Below are 18,421 nucleotides of genomic sequence, written 5' to 3'. Positions count from 1 at the left end.
ATGGAATCTTTTGATTATTGTTGTTGATTGCAATTTGCAACATAAATCAGCACCTAACCAGTGGGAATTTAGACTTTTAGTATCTTGAGAATCTGTGATTATAGGGTGGGAAATCTACTAATTAGCTGTCTTATAATTTTAATTTAATCAGTGCTAACAAAACAAGAGGGGCGTTTCCGTAATTTGGTAGCATTTTTGTCTACATCTTCTCTCCTTTGACGATGAAAAAGCCCATCTTTTCCTTTGCTCTCTCATTCCCACACAGAGACTCGTCGCTCTTCGCTTTTTCTTCTCTCTTTCTTTTTTAGCCAGTAGTGATCTTACGAAGCTTTCTTTAGTAGAGAGAAAAGCATATACGCTTTGTTGTCTTTCTTAATCCGACTGATAAGGTACTTTTTGTGGAATTTTGCTTTTCTTCATTCACTTTGTCTTAATTTCTTCTTCTCTTGTTTCAGATTTAGATTTTGACTCGTGGGTTTGCTTTAGTTTGTCTATAGGAACAAAGTTTTGGTTCTATCTGTTTTCAAAATCAGAGCTTTCCAATTTTGAAGTTTCAGGTTAAACATGGTCTGTTTTTATGAATATGGTGATAGTTGGTGATCGTAATAATAGCGTTTTGTTGCAAATAATAATACAAGTGAATTTTATGATTTTACCGCTTAAAACAAGCTTTAGATTCGGTGTGATGTGTATGCTTTAACCAATTATCAAGTGCAGGCAAAGAGTTTTGAGTGTTAGAAAGATTATTGATTTCAATGATTGTTGACATTAGCATTGTTATGTTACAATGTTTAGTCCTTAGGATCAGATGGAACAATGGGTGGCTCCTCAAAACAAGAAGGTCCATCTTTAGTTTGATTGAGGGATTTGGATCTGACTGAACTGAGTTCATCAACTTTGTCGGATATACATTTGCTTTGTGTGAATTTGGATTTCTTGCCCTGAATGGCGTCCGAGGATTTGAGTGTTGTTGCGGAATCAAAGAAAGAGGAAGAGAATGTTATTGTTGATAATTCCAAGGACATGACTAGACCTGAGAATCTTGACTTATCTACCGAGAAAACTGATAATGTCAATGAGAATGTTCCAAAAGATGAAGCTTCTACGCTGCTAAAGGTATCATGCTTCATACAAGACTCGCGTTTTTTGAACCGTGTTTTTGTTAGTCTTAACATTCTCTCTTCTCTGTCATTCTCTGCAGGAAGCAGACCTCCCTGAGTCTGGTACTTCAGTGAAGAGTAAAACAGCTAAGGATAGTAAACCTGTTAAGAGAAAGTCAGGGACCTTTTCTCGCAGCCCGAGATTCATGTCTCAGAGCTCTTCATTTCCAACCAAAGGAGCTTATACTGATATTACTAGAAAGAGTATTGATGCAACAACATCAAAGACTAGTCTTAAACCCGTCGTTGCAGGTGGATCCAAACCAAAAGCCACTCCATCTTATAGCAGCGGTGTTTCCACTAAGCGCACCGGTGTAGTATCTGCCCCCCTCAAAAAGCAAACTTTGGTAACTACTGAATCTGTTTTGTTAGTTCTTTGAAGCTTTCTTGTTCGCAACTTAACAATCTCCTTTGTGCTGTGTCAGCCGGTGAAACCCATTTCTAGGGATTCAGCGTCAGGCCCTACTTCCAAGTGAGTCAAAATATGTTTCATTTCAAATATGTAACTGTGGAATGATATAAGCCAACTAAGAAACTATGCGAATGTGATGATCTGAATAGTCAATTGAACTTTTCTCCCGCGACATTTGCAGATTAGGAGATGAAGGTTCTAAATCCATTAAAGAAGAAACGGCGGGGAAAGACATTGAGGAAACCGGTTCAACCACCGCTGTGTAAGTTCTTTCTTTACCTTGTTTTTGGCATACATGTTTCTGTTAGTTTTAAATGTGGAAATGTTGCAGCAGATAAGTAAAACATATGTAAAAGTGTATGCATCTGTAATTTTACAGGGTGGCAGATAAAGTATCTAAACCGATGAAAGTTGAAATGGCAAACAAGGAAGATGAGGACACACGTTCAACTACCACTTCGTATGTATTTTCTTCATGTTCTTCCCATGTTCATTAATGACATAATTTATGTATCTCTATAAATAATGTTTTGGATGTTTACCAGAACTTCTACACCTCGTGGGCGGAGAAGCAGTGTTGGGTCGGCATCTGGATTTTCGTTCAGGTTGGAGGAACGGGCTGAAAAAAGAAAAGAGGTACTGCTAATACTCATTCTCTATGCTTACGACATTTTCATACTTTTTTCAAGAAGGTTCTTGTTTCCTCCTAATTTGCGTCTCCTTTTTGGGGTTTACCTTTCAGTTTTATATGAAACTGGAAGAGAAGATCCATGCAAAGGAAGTAGAGAAGACGAATTTGCAGGCGAAATCAAAGGTTAGCTTTGTAAGACTCTTCTATAATAATAGAAGAAAACTCTTATTGGTCTGTGACATTTTTTATTTTTTGGTTAAATGGATTGTGTTTGTTTAGGAGAGTCAGGAAGAAGAGATCAAAAGGTTGAGGAAGAGCTTGACGTTCAAGGCTGGTCCCATGCCCAGCTTCTACAAAGAGCCTCCCCCTAAGGTTGAATTAAAGAAGGTTTGCTTCTATGCTCTTCCTATGTGATCAAACTTATCCTAAAGAGTTGTTGGTATATCGATGTATGGTCCATGAAAATGTTGCAGATACCAACTACTCGTCCTAAATCTCCAAAGTTAGGACGCAGAAAGAGTAGTAGCGACGCAACAGGAGGTGAAGCGGCTCCTCGTGTGACGAAACCAAAAGACTCATCATCATCTACACTGAAGAAACCCATAACAAAGTCTCAGCCAAAGCTTGAAACTCAAGAGAAGTCAGTGAAGGCGAAAGAAAAGAAAAAGGAAGTGAAGAAAGAAGAAGTAGAGAAGAGAGGAGAGGAAGAGAAGGCTTCTCCTGCTGTGGCTGCGAAAGCTGGAGAGATGAAACCGAACTCCAACAACATCCAAGTGAAGGCTGAGATAATGGCAAGTGAGGTTGCAGTGGGGGGCTGATCTGAGCAAAGTGAGCATTTAGCAGCGATATCTAATGTCTGCTTCTTCTTTTTTTCTTTCTTAAAGCATTAATGTGAATAGAGTTGTTGCATTGCGTCTACTTTTTCAAGAGTTTACTTCATTCCTTCAGTTTATTTTTTGGAAAATTAAAGCCTCAATTGCTTCTTAAGATGGTCTCTAATGTGTTGAGCTCAAAAATGTAAACTTATACATATATTATGAGGATGGAAATATGTGTGAATTGTGAAGAGTAAAACAGTGATGATCGTGCAAATATTAATGTCAAAGACTCAAAGGAGGGGCTGGTAGTGGTAGGGTCTTTATATCTTTGAGGGGCATTCCGTATTTGGAACGTTTTTGTGGTGAATATGAATGAGATCATGCTTTAAAATTATGAATAGGCCTGGACATTTGGTTAACCATTCGGTTTCGGTTCGGTTGCGTTCGGTTTCGGTTAGTTTGGATATGGTAATTAGGCCTGAGATTTATATCCGTTATCCGTATCCGGTTTTTGATCCGAAAAAACGGATATCCGGCAAAACGGATACGGATACGGATAGTAAAATGACGGATATTCCGGATACGGATACGGATACGGATAATCCAAAAATTTAGGCCGGATAACAGATATCCGGCAAAAAAAAAAAAAAAAAAAAACCTTAAATGCCTTATGAGTCCATTTTTTAAGTGTTAAAGCCCCAAAAAGTTTGGAAGGCCAAGTTTTTTATTTATTTTATTTTATTTTTAATGTTAATAAATAAATCATATGACAAAAAATAAAAAAAAAATTTTAAGAAGGATTTAAGAAGTTGATTAGGGTCTTATCTTTTAAGAACATCACTTAAATCTTTTAAACTTTTTGCTACTTTAATAAATTCTTTGTTTTTGTAATGTTTTGTATATATAATCAACTTCTACCTATTTTGTGAATTTTTTAAGCTTTTTAAGTATGATATTAATGAATTTAGGTTTTAAAAATACTATTTCCGGTTTGTCCAAAAAAAAAAAACACTATTTCCGGATATTCGCGGATATCCGGATTTTTAACGAATATCCGAATACCGGATATCCGGAATTCCGGATCCGGATACGGATATTAAATTGGCGGATAATGCGGATACGGATACGAATATGGATATCTTAAAAAAACCGGATATCCGCTCCGTTTACAGCCCTAATGGTAATATAATAACCATTCGGATATTTTAGGAATTTCGGTTCGGTTTGGTTTGGTTATCTTTCGGTTCGGTTCGGTTTGGATATTTAAATTGATAACCGTAATTAACTAAACTTTTAACACGTTCGGTTTGGTTCGAGTTTTTACTCAACATAACCAAAATTTACCAAAACTAACCGAAAAAATACAAAAAAAAATACAAAAAAGAAAATTATTAGAAAGAAAATTAAAATTTGATTCAATTTTTTAAAAGAGTATTTAACTTTGACAAATATAACAAACAATATTATGATATTTTGATTATTTAAAATATTTGATTGTTTTGATTCTAAAAATAATTAATATTTTGAGTTTATAATTATAATTTTGGATATTATTTTTGGGTATCTTATATGTTTTTGGATATTTCGGTTAACCATTTGGGTATCGGTTCGGTTCGGTTCGGTTTCGGTTTTGGATATGGGATTTTACTAACCATTCGGTTATTTTAAAAACTTCGGTTCGGATATGGTTCGGGTTTTTTCGGTTTGGTTCGGTCGGTTATTTGGTTAGCAGTTTTTTTGCCCAGACCTATCTATGAACTACATTTCACAAACTTGAATCTGAACACAAAAAAAAAAAAGAAGAAATAATTTAGGATTAGTTTCGATTAACTTTTTGATAGATTTTGAGTTAAATTGATCGTTTTGGACTAGAATCACGAACTGTATAAAGTGTACTGATGCTTATCTTGACTAAATAAAATGGATAATTCGGATAGGTCCCGACCCAAAATGCATAGAGAGATGCTCACTCCTAAGATTTTCATTCTTCACATACCATACCATAATGATGCAAGATTTTATGTTAAGTGACTTCTTATTATTCACAATTCTTATTTCTTACAATGCACTATTACATGTACGTAAATATTTAAAAAAAAAAAAAACTCATTATAACGTTTGACTTTGACTATAGAAGCTTATCAGTGAAAGGTATCTACAATAACTAACCACAGAAGACTACAAAATTAGGTGGACGAATTGATCACTATTTCTACAGTAAAAGAGCAGATAAAGTTACTTTATTATCCTTACACACCTTTCTCATCTTCTTTTCTCTCTCTTCATTGCTCAACTCATGAGAAATAAACGGTGTCGAGAAGGAAATGGAAACAACGACGATAAAGATGATTGTATATGGCTAAGTTTTCTGGCAAGAGCAATGACTAAATGGCATAAATGATTGTACGTGTTAATGGTTCTGATGGTGGTGATGGTGATGATTCTATCGGTAGTGGTGATAATTATATCGGTTACGGTAACTACGTCGGAGAAAGCGACAGTGTCGTGAAGTTAGATCAAATGGAGTGGTGAGTTGAGATGAAGATAGGGACGGAGGAGCTGTGATGATTGAAGATTTGACAGTGGCAGCCAAAAAACTTAATTATGTTGTTTTCTGGGTTTGCTCGTCGGTGAACAGAACTAAAGTAACACATGTTACTTTTATTTTTATCATGTTAACATCGTTATACACGTTAATATAAATATTATCTATATATTTACTATCTTACCATAAATATTTTCTATGATAATATAAACTTTATCATATCAATTATAAACTTATCGCGATACAATATGTTTTAACACGATATATTTATAAACTTATTGATATATATTTTGTTATCGTGCTAAACCAATAGATTATCATTTAACTCATCATATATTCTTACTCAGATATTTGACGGACTATCTATTCAGAATCAAATAAGAAACGTCGATAACTATTTTATTATATTGTTAACTAATTTGTTATATGCGGAGGGACATTTTGGTCCAACTTACAGAAGTTGAGGAGAGAGAACTAATAATATAAAAACTATGAATATATTCTTAATTTTTTGGTCAATTGTATTTTTTAAATTAATATAACCCGTGAGTGAATTTCAAGAGAAAGAATTTGGGAAAAATGTCGTTAAAATCCCCAACTTATTCAAAACGTTGATTTAAATCCTCAACTCATGACGAAACGAAATAAATATCAAATTTATGTTGACTTTCTAAATAAATATTAAACTTATGTTGACTTTCCAAATAAACACCAAACTTTCATTGACTTTTCAAAAATATATCAAACTTCAGTTGACCTGACCACATTAGGTACGACGTTAAGTGGGTTAATAAATCTTCAACTCATGACAAAACGAAATAAATATCAAACTTATGTTGACTTTCCAAATAAATATAAAACTTATGTTGACTTTCCAAATAAATATCAAACTTCCGTTGACCTGGCCATATTAGGTACGACGTTAAGTGGGTTAATAGATCTCGTTAACGGAGGTAATTTTCTGTTAACATATATGTTAATTGATAACGACATTGTTTCATATAACAACAAAACGACGTCGTTTTGTCGTAACGATTGAATTAAATCTCTAAAATCAATCTTAGATCCCCAAATCGAGCAAAATCCCCAACCCTAAATAGAGTATGATTTGAAATTCGGGATTTTATTGAACAGTTACGGTAAAACAACGTCGTTTTATGTTTAGAAGGAATACTTGTTAGTGTTTTGATCAACAAACGAACTCTGTTTTAACAGAGTATAGAACAAAACCAAAATAAAAAATAGAGTATGAAGAAACTTCATCTTTATTGATAAGATAAAATGTATTACACACAATGATGTTATTGAGTTTGACTCGATCTACTTATAAAACACGAAACAACGTGTACGTACATGTATTAATCGAAAAGACATAACTTTACGAATAGACACAACTATACGTACGTACATTCGTGACTCTTACGTAAATAACTAACTTATATGTATACGACTTTAGGTTATATGACTTAGATGAGATTTGATTATAGTTCAACAATACTGTCATTTTTAATTAGTCAATGAAAGTTTGGTGTTTATTTGGAAAGTCAACATAAGTTTAATATTTATTTGGAAAGTCAACATAAGTTTGATATTTATTTCGTTTCGTCGTAAACTGAAGATTTAAATCAACGTTTTGAATAAGTTGGGGATTTTAATGATATTTTTTCCGAAAGAATTTAGTGATATTAATTTGCATAAGACTAATAAGAGAATCAGGCTTTTAATAGTACACGAGGACAAAAGCCCCACACAGCTTACCTGCCCTCGTGGCCAGTGCCCACTTACTCTCCTAATATCTTCTCTCACCGTCTTAATAGTAACATTAAAGATTCGTGTCCTAGGCTGTGAAATATCATATTCATAATCCGGCTGTAAGACATACATAGAAAATTTATTTTTTGTTTTTCATTTTCCTTTTCATTTTTGATATAGCTTTGTTAAAAGCCAATAGTACTCCAAAGAGTTTAAATGTTGTTAATCCTAGTTAATCATGTGATATAGCTGTATGTATATATATGTATATGCCCACTAAATTACTTTTTATATGAATACTTAATTCTCCTTTGTTTTTGGTGTTACACACAAAAAATATTGTTTTTAAAATTTTATAAACAATAAATAAATACGCTGACTTTACGACCAGGTGAATAAATGTGCAGTATTACATTATATTATCATATACTCTTTCCGTTTCGTTTTAGTTGTCGTTTAAAGTTTTTTCACACAAATTAATAAAAACATTAAATTTTCTGTTTTATCCTTTATTAATATATTTTATAAAAAATTTCATTGGTCAAAACATTAAAACAATAGGGATAATACTGGAATTTTTACCAAACATTTGCATTGAAAACCTAAAACGACAACTATTAAGAAACAAAATTTAAGTCCTAAAACGACAATTAAAACGAAACGGAGGGAGTAGTAGATATGGTAATTGATGTATAACATTTCCAATCACACATTTTAAATATAACAAATTAAGTGACAGACATTTTATATTTACAGAATGATAACAATAATTGATCATAAAGAATGGAAAAGAATAGGCACACAAATGGATCTTTCCTTTATTATTCCATATAGTTTGTATAACTTGTATTACAACATATTGATTTTCTCTAACTCCTACGACTTTTTTTTTACTCACTCCATCAAAATCTACGTATTTATATATATTTTTACGATAATAAAAAAATTACAAATAGAACATGCGAATAACAACGAACCCAAAAATCACATCATTTACATATTCAACTCTTTCTTTTTCTTTTCTTTTTCCAGATGTTTACAGAATTAAGAATTTGGAAGCTCGAGTTTTCTTTGTGATAACGTGTGAAATCACTGACACGGAATAAACCGTGAACCCATCATTCTACAAGCTACCTCCATCAATTTACCTGCATATATTATAATTTGATCAGTAACTTTAATCAATGATTAAGTGCAAATGAATATATGCTTAGAAACAAACGCAAAAAAATACAGAAAGACCACCAAAAAAAAAAAAGGTTTTGGTTTGGGTTTTAGTGAAAATTTAGACAAGCTGTCGTTAACGACCAATGTGTCTCAATCACAGCTTGTCTTTTATAAAGAACAAATAAAAATAAAACATTTTTCCTTAATTTAATGATTATATGGGATTATTCGTCGGTGGGTTATAGAATTAAAAAGAATAAAAGTAAGCGGAATTAAAAACAAAATTTGTTAAGAGAGTTTTGTCTCCATTCTCTTGCAAGTCTCTACTTTATTCCAAATCGCACATGTTTACTTACTTCTACTATCATTAAACGACCAAATTGATGGCTGCGTAGTAGTGTTTAGAATAAGAGAACTTTTGACACTCAATGACACAAAAATGATGAATTTTGTGTTTAGATGTCAATATCAAATATTTATTGACCGAAAAATTAGAATATAATAATAATTTTAACAAAAGAATAAAGAATAAAAATTTATTTTTACCTCTTCTTGATTTAGCAACTTTCTTAACGACCGGAGCCGCGGGTTTAATCTCTGTCGCTGGAGTTTCCTCCGCCGGGAACAAGACTCCGTCAATACCCTGAACTGAAATCCGACCGTCGGTGTAAATATCGGGATCAAACAAGTAAGCTGAGCCATCACCGTGTCCGAATTTGACAGATCCATCAGCTTCTTGAGCTAAGACTTTGTGTGGGAATCTCAATGAATCGTACTTCACTTTCCCAAATCTTCTAACAGCGTTGTACATACTCTCCTCTGTTTGATACTCCGGTATGATGTGGTAATACATAATCTGTTCAGGAGCACCTGGCTCGCTGAGCTGGTCCGTTGTCAGCTTAGCCATGGCTTCGTCGTTAGGAGCAAGAACGGTTAAAACGTAGCCTTCAGAAACGAGACGACCCATCTCGGTGGCTAAAGAGGTTAAATTGACGAGTATATCAGCCATCTCGTTGTAGCCACCGTAATGCAAGAGAGTGTGGATGAAATCTTTGACTTGAGCCTCGCCGTTGAAATGGCCACGTGGACCACCGGGTCCGGGAGCTGGAGCCGGAGCTAGGGAAGGACCTGGTGACATAGCGTCGTAGATTGGAAGAACCGGTGGAGCTCCGGCAGGGACGGCGGGAGCTGGTTTCTTGAGACGGTGAGTTCTTGGGTCAACTTCAGGAGCTCCTTCTGGTATAACGGCGGAGATTGAACGGAGACTACGACGGCGGTTGAAATCTTCTTGAACAGAGCGAGGGATGAGAAGACGTTCGATGCCGTGGATGATACCATCGGGTCTAATGACGTCATCGGGTCGGATAATCTCCGCGGAATCTACTTTTAGAGTGTTGACGTCGACGGTGAGGTGGAGATGGTCGTTGGAGAGAGTACGGTGGTGGTGAGAAAGAGAAGGCCATTGAGGAGAAGAGATTCGTTTAGGGAGAATGTGGAACATTAATAAAGATTGTAGAGATTTGAGATTTCTTGGTTCAAGCAAGAAAGATTTGAAGAGTGGGTCTAAGTTTCGTTCCAAGGCATCGTTGCGTGGTGCGAAGATTGTGATGTTGTGTTTACCAACTGCTTCTTCGAGGGTTTGGAGAAGGAGGGCTTTCTCGACTAGTTCAGCTAGCTCTGTGTAGTGAGAGTCGAGGAGAGCTACGAGGACTGAGTTTGAGTTTATTTGACCCGGTACGGGTTTGCTATCGGGTAATGCGGTGGCAATGGAGGTGGTGAGGAAGAGGAGGAGAAGGAGCTTTGTTACGCCATAGGAGGAATCCATGGCGGTGCAGAGAGATAGAGAGAGAGAATATAGAAGTGTCGGCAAAATGAAGAAAGAAAAATGGGTTTGGTGTTTTTTTTTTGCTTGTGAAGAAGGAGAGAGAGAGGGAGAGAGAGATTCTGATGCTGATGTGAAGTTTCTTCTTTCTTTCATTAAAAATTTTATTTGGGTGGGTGTGTTTTTATTTGTTTTGCATTTTCTATTTTATGTTTTTGGTAATGGTAAAAAGTTGGGTCTACACGAGAAGCAAAGGTATGTGCGTGTCAGATTGTTTGGCTTATGCCTAACTCAGAGCCTCTCTCTCAGCCAAAGATTTTTACTTGCTTATGTTGAACAACTCAGCACTATGTCTCTGTCTTCGAGCCTCGTGTCGTGTTCTGACTCGGTCCATATCTGAAGTTCACTTGAAGTAAACACTTTCCATCTTTGTATTCTAAAAAGAGAACAAATCAGATTGTTTGGCTGCAAATCAAAACGTACGACGCAAACAATTGTAAATACAATAATTAGCTGCAAACAACCGATGTGTGCTATTTACAGATTTACTATGATTAGCTATTATACAACATCTGTTGTCGTGTTTAAGTTTGATTTGCATTTCGAATTTTAAAATGCTATGGTACTAATTAAGCATTGATACAAAAAATTTCCATTCTTCGTGGCGATTTGTATTTGTATTAAGTTCTTGAGACTTTATTTATTGCCCTTATTTATTTTACAACCACTCAAACACAAAAACGTTAGGTGATTTGTTTGCAAAATTGATAAACCAAATTCTTTTTTAAAGGCTCGTACACCACCGTACGTGGATCCAATCATTTACATGACGGTCGCTTCATTATTTCAAAACCAAAAGTCAACTATTTAGTAAATTTTGAAAGATTTATCGATTGGTTTATAATTCTCATGTCGTCATCTGTGAGTTTTTTACTTTTTATTCACGTGTTTCCTCTTTGTCATTCCTTACTATTCATTCTGTTTCACAAAGATTGTCATTCTAACATTTTTCACATAAATTAAGAAAAGTAAACAAATTTTATTTATATCTTTTATTAATACACTAAATAATACCCTCTCTAATTAATAAACTAAAATAGTGAGGTTAGAAAAAAGAATTAGTCTTTAAAACTACATTGAAAACACAAAACGACACTCTTTGTGAAACGAGATTAAAACCTTAAAACGATCCTTTTTGTGAAACGGAGATAATAATATTTTTTATTAGTCAAAGAGTAACTTTTTGTTTTTGTCTATATTTTCAAGATACTAAACATCATTTATCTAGCTTAAAGTCATTCATTCTTAAATTGTTTCAGTTCAAAAACATTTAAAGTTTTCTCTGGATAGATTAGAAAAGAAAAAACTAAGTTTATCTTCGGTGATATACATAGTGGAATGAATTAGCATTGATGAAAGTGTTTACGAAGTGAAAGTTCCCATAGTTAATCCTGTTCCTAATAACTTTTAGTTTCTAGAAACCATGAGTCTCATATAGCAATAAACACATTTTCTCTACATCTTGTAATCATTGTTAAAAACAAAACAGTGAAGGAAGGTAAGATGTCTTTCATCAAAATGTATCGATTAAAACTTTTTATCTAACATTGTCATTTTTAAAAAATCTTTGTTTATAAGACTTTTATAGAGTTAAGACCAATACATACAACATAAATCTAATTAAAAATTTTGAGATTAATCTAACTTGATCAATAAATGAATCTGGTTACAAGTTTTGTGAGACAGATGTTAAATAGGAGGGGCTCATGGAAATGTGAAGATCATAGTTTTTACTTTTTAACGCAAAAGTCATAATATGAGTAAGAGGATTTGCTAAGACCATCCGCAGTGGTGTAAGTGTGAAAGAGAGGTGTAAGATTTTTATTATTATTATAATTTAAAGTGAGAGAGAAAAAAGAGAGAGAAAGAAAGAAAGAGAGATAGAGTGGCTTACACCCGAGTGTAAACTTACACCTGGGTGTAAAGAAAGAGACAACTTTTACATTATTTCTGTATTTTAAAATAGATACACCCCACGCAAGGATACACCACTGCGGATGCCCTAATGGTACGTATGGTGGAAAAGCGGGTGAAAAGTCGTAACGTATGATTGATGATATATACTAAAAATAAATCTCCTTTTTCGTCGTTAATAAATGATATGGAACGGCGACGTTTCTCCTGCCGTTAGATTTGCCATCGCCGTCGAACCGACACTGTCTTTGGTAGTTGGCTTTCTTCTTTGATTCGAAGCTCCGTTCCCAGTCAGTCCCACCAACATTATATTGAGAAGAAAAACATTATTCAATTCACAATAACAAAAAAAGACTTTGGTATTCAATTTTTTTTTTCGTTTTCTTGATGGCCATGCATTGTACATAAACTTTTCGGGTAGATGCGAGATGCATGGCCATTCGAGATATTATGAAGATCTTGTTATATGACATTATTATTAATTAAAGAATCCATGCAATTAATTTACCATTGATTCATGCTTACAAAATTAAAGATTGATAGGACAATATATAATGTGAATATCCACGTGTTTATATTGATATGTTGTAGTTCGCAATTTAAATTGTTTTCAATAGTTAATAACTCGCTACCTAACTAGAAATCCATTTATGGTTTCAGGGCTAATGTTAGGTGACAGCCGCGGCACTATTTGTAGCCGTGATGATTGATCGACTAATAGAATGTTAATCGACCAGGATTTGTATTAATATCGTCGTAAGCCATTATCCATAATGTAACTAAGAATGTTAATCAATATTTTCTCCCAAAATATGAGAAAGCCCAAAAATGTTTGGCTTATAGTTATACCTACCCGAAAATCGTTGAAATTGTTAAATGTCAGTTTGAAGGTTGAACCATCTTCTAAGAGTTTAGAGGTTTGACCCAAATTCGATTAAAAATTTAAGAATCATAAGACAACTGACAAAAAAAGATTTACATGGCACGGTGAGCAGTGTGTATGATTGCTTGTAAAAGTCAAAACTCTTCTTGGGCTTATACCAAAAGCCCAAATGTTTTGTGAAAAACAAAACTGTTACTAATACACATTGATTTTTGGCTCGTTCTAATTAATTTTTGGCTGGTACAAATTAATAACGCTACTCGATACGAATCAGAACATTAACGACACATGTACTACGTCCAATGACACAACTTGACATAATAAAAAAAGACATGGAATGGGATATGTGGTCCGGTCTAGCTCCTAATTTTGTGAAACTAATATTTACCAAATAAGGAAAACAATTACATAGAAAAATATTTATATGAAAATTTTGTGTTGAATAAGTTGACTCTTTTGAGGGCTTCTTCTTTCATCCTCCAACTTCGATTTGCGGAAACTCCGGCGATACTCTTCGTTGTTCCCTGACGGCTCCACCATATCTTCTGCAAAGCTCACCTTCTTCTTCTTCGTCTTCTTTCTTTCCTTATTAGAATGTTGAGGCTCGAGCTTGTCCATATAATCAGAGAGGAGACGCTTGTGAAGCTGAGCCGCAAGAAGCACCACACTTCCAGAGACGGCGAAGACTGTCATGAACCCAATTGAGCTCTCCATCTTCTTGAGATTTGGTTGCTGTTAATTTGGATGAGAGATTAGGAGATATTGTGACATGATATGAGTTTCGAGGAAGGGAAGCATTGTGATGAAATTAATAACTCTCTTCTTTTTCCAACTTATGAAACAGTTACAGAGAGAGTTGAAACTTGAAAAAGAACAAAAGAAAATAAATAAAGGCGTGGAAGTGGAAGGTTCTGAAATAAATGTAAGGTGGACTTTTTGTAGGAATTTGTAATTTTTCTTAGTAACAATTTTTAATAGTATCAAATTACGAACTTTAACTATTTGGACTAGTGTAAATATGAAAACTATATCAATATATATTAATGGATTCGTAACATATCAAATTATCAACGAACTAAAACGATTTGTGGTTATCTATCTACTACTTACTTCGAGGTTTCTTCTATAATTAGGGTTTGTGATATTTGTTCGTCCGATCTCAAACCTCTTTTATAAGGGGATTACACTGATTCGTAATCCAATTTGGAATAACCTTTTCCTAAGTCCAAGTGGAGTAGTATAACTCTCGTTGTATAAAACAATTGATGATAATTTAATAGACTTTAGACCTTTAAATATATGATTTTCTACTTGACATCCATGTAAACTAATACTAATGAATTGACTTAATCAATTATAAAAAAAAATGCCAAATGGACAATATCATATATAATATAAAGGGGTAGTTAAAGAAAACCAAGTTAACTTGGAGATATATAGATAATAGATTGTAGAATGAGTTTTGAGATCCAAGTTTTATCAAGGTAATGTTTAATTGGATCTCGTGTGTTTATACCGAAGTTCCAATAATTTATGGCAGAGATCATAAGATGAGAAAGAGAAGAAGAAGTCTCAATCTGTAGACTCAGATGATCCAGCTGCTATCATCCTTCACCTTTGATTCTTCCGACCAGGTTTGTTGTACATGTTCCCACACCAATCCTTCCCCTTCCTGCACATTCCGCAATACCGACCATCAACGGAACTCCAGAAGCTAACTATTATAACACAATCTCATACCTTTGCGGTGAATTTGACAGTCGTTGTGCAGCCTCTGCGTTCTTCACCTGCAAGAGAAAGAAGTGTCACATTCTGATGGGATTTGAGTTTTATATAGATGATGCAGTTTTAGGCAATAAGGCTTTACCATCTTGCTCCCATTTATCAAGCTTTACTATCCATGTCCCAGGAGTAGTGTCTGTTGCCAGGACTTGATCTGCCCAAACCTGAAACTTCTTCCCTTGTTTGTCTCCATGGTACTTGCGCAGCTCATCAATGGTATCTCTCAGAGATTTTTCAGTACCAGATGGATGGATAAACACACCACTGGGGTGCTGAAATAGGTTGACACAAGAGTCAGTTATATTATCCCATTGCAATACATAATCTAAATTCTGTTACATACTCACAGATGAAGCTTTGAGGCTTGCTGTGTATGCCTCAGAGTTCTCAACCTCGCCCCGTCTCCATCTCTCGTAGAACAAGAAAAACTTCACAACCTCGTGACCGGGGTTCACATTCTCCACCTTGCACTCTAAAAAGTCAGAGACATCTCTTGGAGAAAGGTTTGGACCAAGCTTGAAGTGACCAATGGCTTGTATAATCCCACCCGCACACCTCTCCTTTGCATGGATTACCTTTGGGTTGTCTTTTGCATTCTCAGCATGCCACTTCAACAGCTCTTCCTGAGCATTGCTTACCTGGGAACGAACTAACAGATATCAATATCGCGATGAAATGTAATTCAGAGACATGGTGAAGCATGATTAAAGAGCAACCAACCATGACACCATAAACATCCGGAATGCTAAACAGTTCAGCATCGTTCCCAGAGTCGCCACAAGCAAGAGTATTGACAGGGAGTTTTCCTTCAGTCTTCAGCTTCTTCAGCAGATATGCAAGCGCTTGTCCCTTTCCGGCACCTTGTGGTAAAATATCCAAATCCATGCCTCCACTGTAAATTATCTTGACATCCAACTGATACAACCAGCATAAACCATTTTCTTAAGTCACAATATCTCAAATGAAACGGTAACCATTATCGAAGCAAACTTACCCCACGTTTCAGGAACCGCTGTGATAGCTCCTTAGTCACTTCCTGGGCCTTACTCTTGTCAACATAAAAGCTAACCTTATGCGGCCTCTGCTCAGTTTCTGCCTACAAGTAGCAATCACACTCTTTTCATAAAACCATTGCAAGATTGTGTGAGACATAAACACTTAGTTTTTGAGCCAGTGAGTACCTGAAGCTTTAACTCAGGAAACTTGCTAGCTTCTTCTTTGACAACACCCAAATCCCATTTATTATTCAAAGTCTCAACCCAACCATGATCAGGAACCATAGAGGTACCATAAGTAATCTCAGTTCCTACAGACATAATGGTAATATCAGGGGTAAGCAAAGGTTTCTCCTTTCTCAGTTCTTTATACAATGTTGGTGATCTTCCCGTAGAGAACACAAGAAGAGAGTCATGGCGATAAGCGTTTTCCCACAACGAATTGAATCTCAACAGAGATAGATTCTCAGGATCATGATGATCAACCTACACAAAAACACATCAATCAATCAAAACAAACTTTTCCACAAGAAAAAGCTGTTAAAAGACGTAAAAATGGAGACTTTACCATAGTATGATCAAGATCCGAGACAATCATCAGACGAGGAGGAGATGTTAACCGCTCCATGATTGCTATCGTACAGATTCTACTCTATAGCTTATAAAAACCTGTCATTGAATCCAACAAATGACTCAAAAAAACTATATAAATATAATGAAACACACATAGAGACTGGAAACATGAACCAGTCAGAATTAGACGAACACTCACTCACAGAGTAGGATGCTAAAATCAAATAAGACAACGAATTTGGATAATAGAGAAGAGAAAACTTTGTACCCAGAGAATCAGATTTTTAATTCGGATCGATCTCGACTCTCCAGCTAGCTTCTTTTAGCCTTTCGTTTTGCTTTTTGTGCGATCGAAAGATGGCTGCTGCACGTGTAATCATATCCAACGGCTACGATTACACGTATTATATTTATTTTAATTAATAAATTAAATATACTTTATAACTGTCAAAACAGAGCATATTACTAGAAGCACCGAATGATGTCACCAAATTTCTTTAATATATTCAAGATTTGCTTTCCTTTTTCTGAAAACCAAATCAAGAATTATTTAAACCAGGTGGATTTCCGAGAAAAGGAGTACTGGAAACAGAGTTTGGTTAACTTAAACCGGTATTTTATTGCATATAACCAATTTGTGTACAGTGTACACAGCAGTATTGGCAGTAGTAGTTACATACATACAAGGAAAACAGAAGCACACTCAATAGGATTGAGCTAGGAAGGACGACGATGTGTCATCTTATTCTTAGGGGTCAAATCGGAAGATGACTCCATTATTCTTCTTGAAATCATGTGTCGTGTGATCCACCTCCTGAACATCATCAACATACAATGTCGTCAATGCAAGTCACTAACTACTATTTAGATAATAAAGATCACTCACATTTGTGTTGGTGAGCTCTAAGTTGTAGAAATCCATGGAGGAGCTGTCTCTAAACAAGGGTCCAGCATGCCATGTACCGCGGTTCAGTTTAACAAACTTGGGTCCCGAGATCCTGAAGACGCGAATCTCTTCCACTGCCGGAGGAATGTACAAGTGGCCAGACTTTGATTCTACTGCATCTACTCTCCTTCCATTACCATCATCATCTTCAATAAGAGACGGCTTAGCTACTCCAAGATACCAAACATGACCTCCTATTGATCCTAGACACTGTGTCACGTTTGCGTGATGTGTGATGTTGGAAAACCCTAAGGATCTTCCTTCCAGCCGGAGTATATAGAACCTGCCACCAAAGTATATTACACAGTAACAATGTGATTAGCTACTGATTTATAAACAAGAACAAACATATCACAACTTGTAAATACCTTGTACAAATCACATAGATTGATAAATTAGCATTAAAGATGAGGAATCTAAACGGAGATTAGCATCGGATTAGAAGAAGCACATGAGTTTATCAAGAATGTTCGGGATTAACGAAATTTTTAGAGCATCGGGAAAAGAGTTACCGTGGGGTTCCTCTGGAGAGATCTAATTGAGCGTCGTCGGGACCAAAAGAGGCACCATCACGAGAGGCTTCGATGACTTGACCATAGTCTGCGAAGGTCTCCGGAGTAGCTTCGATCGGGATCAGTTTCACTTCCACCGGAGATTTCGCCATTGTGAACCACAAGAAAATGGAAGCCAAGATTGGATATGAGCTTCTTTTGTTCACTCAAAAAAGTTTTAAAATCAATCAGTTTCAAGATTGGATATTTGGGCCTTTTTGTCAATTTTAAAAGTATGGGATTAACATGGAAAAAAGAGATTTTCTTGATATTGGAGATTATAACAATAATCATTGATTTTTCACTGAATTGGTTATGGATACTAAGTCCTAGCTTGAAACTCCAACTCAAGAACAATTTTGTTTTGCAATTGAGATTGCCTGGCTTTTTCCTTCTTTCCTTCATTTAAA

At 35.3% G+C, this 18,421-nt stretch overlaps 5 protein-coding genes across 8 annotated transcripts; 1 reads left to right on the top strand and 4 right to left on the bottom strand.

Annotated features, from left to right (window-relative positions):
• Window positions 1–238: 238 nt before the first annotated feature.
• On the top strand, window positions 239–3,277 carry LOC9315649 (protein WVD2-like 4). The gene is made up of 10 exons (XM_002881369.2): window positions 239–389; window positions 796–1,116; window positions 1,202–1,507; window positions 1,586–1,632; window positions 1,754–1,834; window positions 1,952–2,032; window positions 2,118–2,208; window positions 2,315–2,386; window positions 2,483–2,590; window positions 2,677–3,277. The coding sequence occupies exons 2-10, from the start codon at window positions 946–948 to the stop codon at window positions 3,019–3,021; spliced, it is 1,302 nt and encodes a 433-aa protein (XP_002881415.1). The 5' UTR covers window positions 239–389; window positions 796–945; the 3' UTR covers window positions 3,022–3,277.
• A 4,835-nt stretch (window positions 3,278–8,112) lies between these two features.
• Window positions 8,113–10,406, bottom strand: LOC9315648 (fasciclin-like arabinogalactan protein 16). The gene is made up of 2 exons (XM_002879535.2): window positions 9,032–10,406; window positions 8,113–8,466 (listed from the first exon to the last, which is right to left on the bottom strand). Exons 1-2 carry the CDS (start codon window positions 10,308–10,310, stop codon window positions 8,408–8,410), a joined length of 1,338 nt encoding a protein of 445 aa, XP_002879581.1. The 5' UTR covers window positions 10,311–10,406; the 3' UTR covers window positions 8,113–8,407.
• Window positions 10,407–13,411: 3,005 nt separating this feature from the next.
• Window positions 13,412–14,107, bottom strand: LOC9315647. Its single transcript, XM_002879534.2, has one exon. The coding sequence runs from the start codon at window positions 13,876–13,878 to the stop codon at window positions 13,585–13,587; it is 294 nt and encodes a 97-aa protein (XP_002879580.2). The 5' UTR covers window positions 13,879–14,107; the 3' UTR covers window positions 13,412–13,584.
• A 460-nt stretch (window positions 14,108–14,567) lies between these two features.
• Window positions 14,568–16,861, bottom strand: LOC9315646 (probable sucrose-phosphatase 2). Of its 4 annotated transcripts, none has more exons than XM_021028055.1 (9): window positions 16,783–16,861; window positions 16,510–16,610; window positions 16,128–16,427; window positions 15,941–16,042; window positions 15,667–15,861; window positions 15,294–15,584; window positions 15,032–15,218; window positions 14,905–14,951; window positions 14,568–14,836 (listed from the first exon to the last, which is right to left on the bottom strand). In XM_021028055.1, the coding sequence occupies exons 2-9, from the start codon at window positions 16,567–16,569 to the stop codon at window positions 14,750–14,752; spliced, it is 1,269 nt and encodes a 422-aa protein (XP_020883714.1). In that variant the 5' UTR covers window positions 16,570–16,610; window positions 16,783–16,861; the 3' UTR covers window positions 14,568–14,749. The 4 variants fall into 4 exon arrangements, with proteins under 4 accessions (XP_020883714.1, XP_002879579.1, XP_020883715.1 ...); XM_002879533.2 differs by having other exon boundaries at window positions 16,714–16,801; XM_021028056.1 differs by lacking the exon at window positions 16,783–16,861 and adding an exon at window positions 16,718–16,774.
• A 247-nt stretch (window positions 16,862–17,108) lies between these two features.
• On the bottom strand, window positions 17,109–18,266 carry LOC9315645. The gene is made up of 3 exons (XM_002879532.2): window positions 17,973–18,266; window positions 17,401–17,743; window positions 17,109–17,328 (listed from the first exon to the last, which is right to left on the bottom strand). The coding sequence occupies exons 1-3, from the start codon at window positions 18,122–18,124 to the stop codon at window positions 17,263–17,265; spliced, it is 561 nt and encodes a 186-aa protein (XP_002879578.1). The 5' UTR covers window positions 18,125–18,266; the 3' UTR covers window positions 17,109–17,262.
• Window positions 18,267–18,421: the final 155 nt, after the last annotated feature.

This window comes from Arabidopsis lyrata (genome assembly GCF_000004255.2).
Source record: "Arabidopsis lyrata subsp. lyrata unplaced genomic scaffold ARALYscaffold_4, whole genome shotgun sequence".
NCBI lineage: Eukaryota > Viridiplantae > Streptophyta > Magnoliopsida > Brassicales > Brassicaceae > Arabidopsis > Arabidopsis lyrata.
The sequence above is the reverse complement of the archived record's forward strand: the minus strand, read 5'-3'. Positions and strand labels throughout refer to the sequence as shown.

Bases quoted from the DNA above. Each gene is read 5' to 3' on its own strand.
- LOC9315649 (XM_002881369.2), top strand. From the start codon at position 946: ATGGCGTCCGAGGATTTGAGTGTTGTTGCGGAATCAAAGAAAGAGGAA. The intron at 1,508-1,585 runs GTAACTACTGAA...GTGCTGTGTCAG, and splicing joins CCCTCAAAAAGCAAACTTTG to CCGGTGAAACCCATTTCTAG. The intron at 1,835-1,951 runs GTAAGTTCTTTC...GTAATTTTACAG, and splicing joins ACCGGTTCAACCACCGCTGT to GGTGGCAGATAAAGTATCTA.
- LOC9315648 (XM_002879535.2), bottom strand. From the start codon at position 10,310: ATGGATTCCTCCTATGGCGTAACAAAGCTCCTTCTCCTCCTCTTCCTC. The intron at 8,467-9,031 runs GTAAAAATAAAT...TAATATATGCAG, and splicing joins AGTTGCTAAATCAAGAAGAG to GTAAATTGATGGAGGTAGCT.
- LOC9315647 (XM_002879534.2), bottom strand. From the start codon at position 13,878: ATGGAGAGCTCAATTGGGTTCATGACAGTCTTCGCCGTCTCTGGAAGT.
- LOC9315646 (XM_021028055.1), bottom strand. From the start codon at position 16,569: ATGGAGCGGTTAACATCTCCTCCTCGTCTGATGATTGTCTCGGATCTT. The intron at 15,862-15,940 runs GTAAGTTTGCTT...TGGTTGTATCAG, and splicing joins AGCGGTTCCTGAAACGTGGG to TTGGATGTCAAGATAATTTA. The intron at 15,219-15,293 runs GTGAGTATGTAA...AACCTATTTCAG, and splicing joins CAAGCCTCAAAGCTTCATCT to CACCCCAGTGGTGTGTTTAT.
- LOC9315645 (XM_002879532.2), bottom strand. From the start codon at position 18,124: ATGGCGAAATCTCCGGTGGAAGTGAAACTGATCCCGATCGAAGCTACT. The intron at 17,744-17,972 runs GTAACTCTTTTC...CTTTGGTGGCAG, and splicing joins CTCTCCAGAGGAACCCCACG to GTTCTATATACTCCGGCTGG. The intron at 17,329-17,400 runs GTGAGTGATCTT...GATGATGTTCAG, and splicing joins TAGAGCTCACCAACACAAAT to GAGGTGGATCACACGACACA.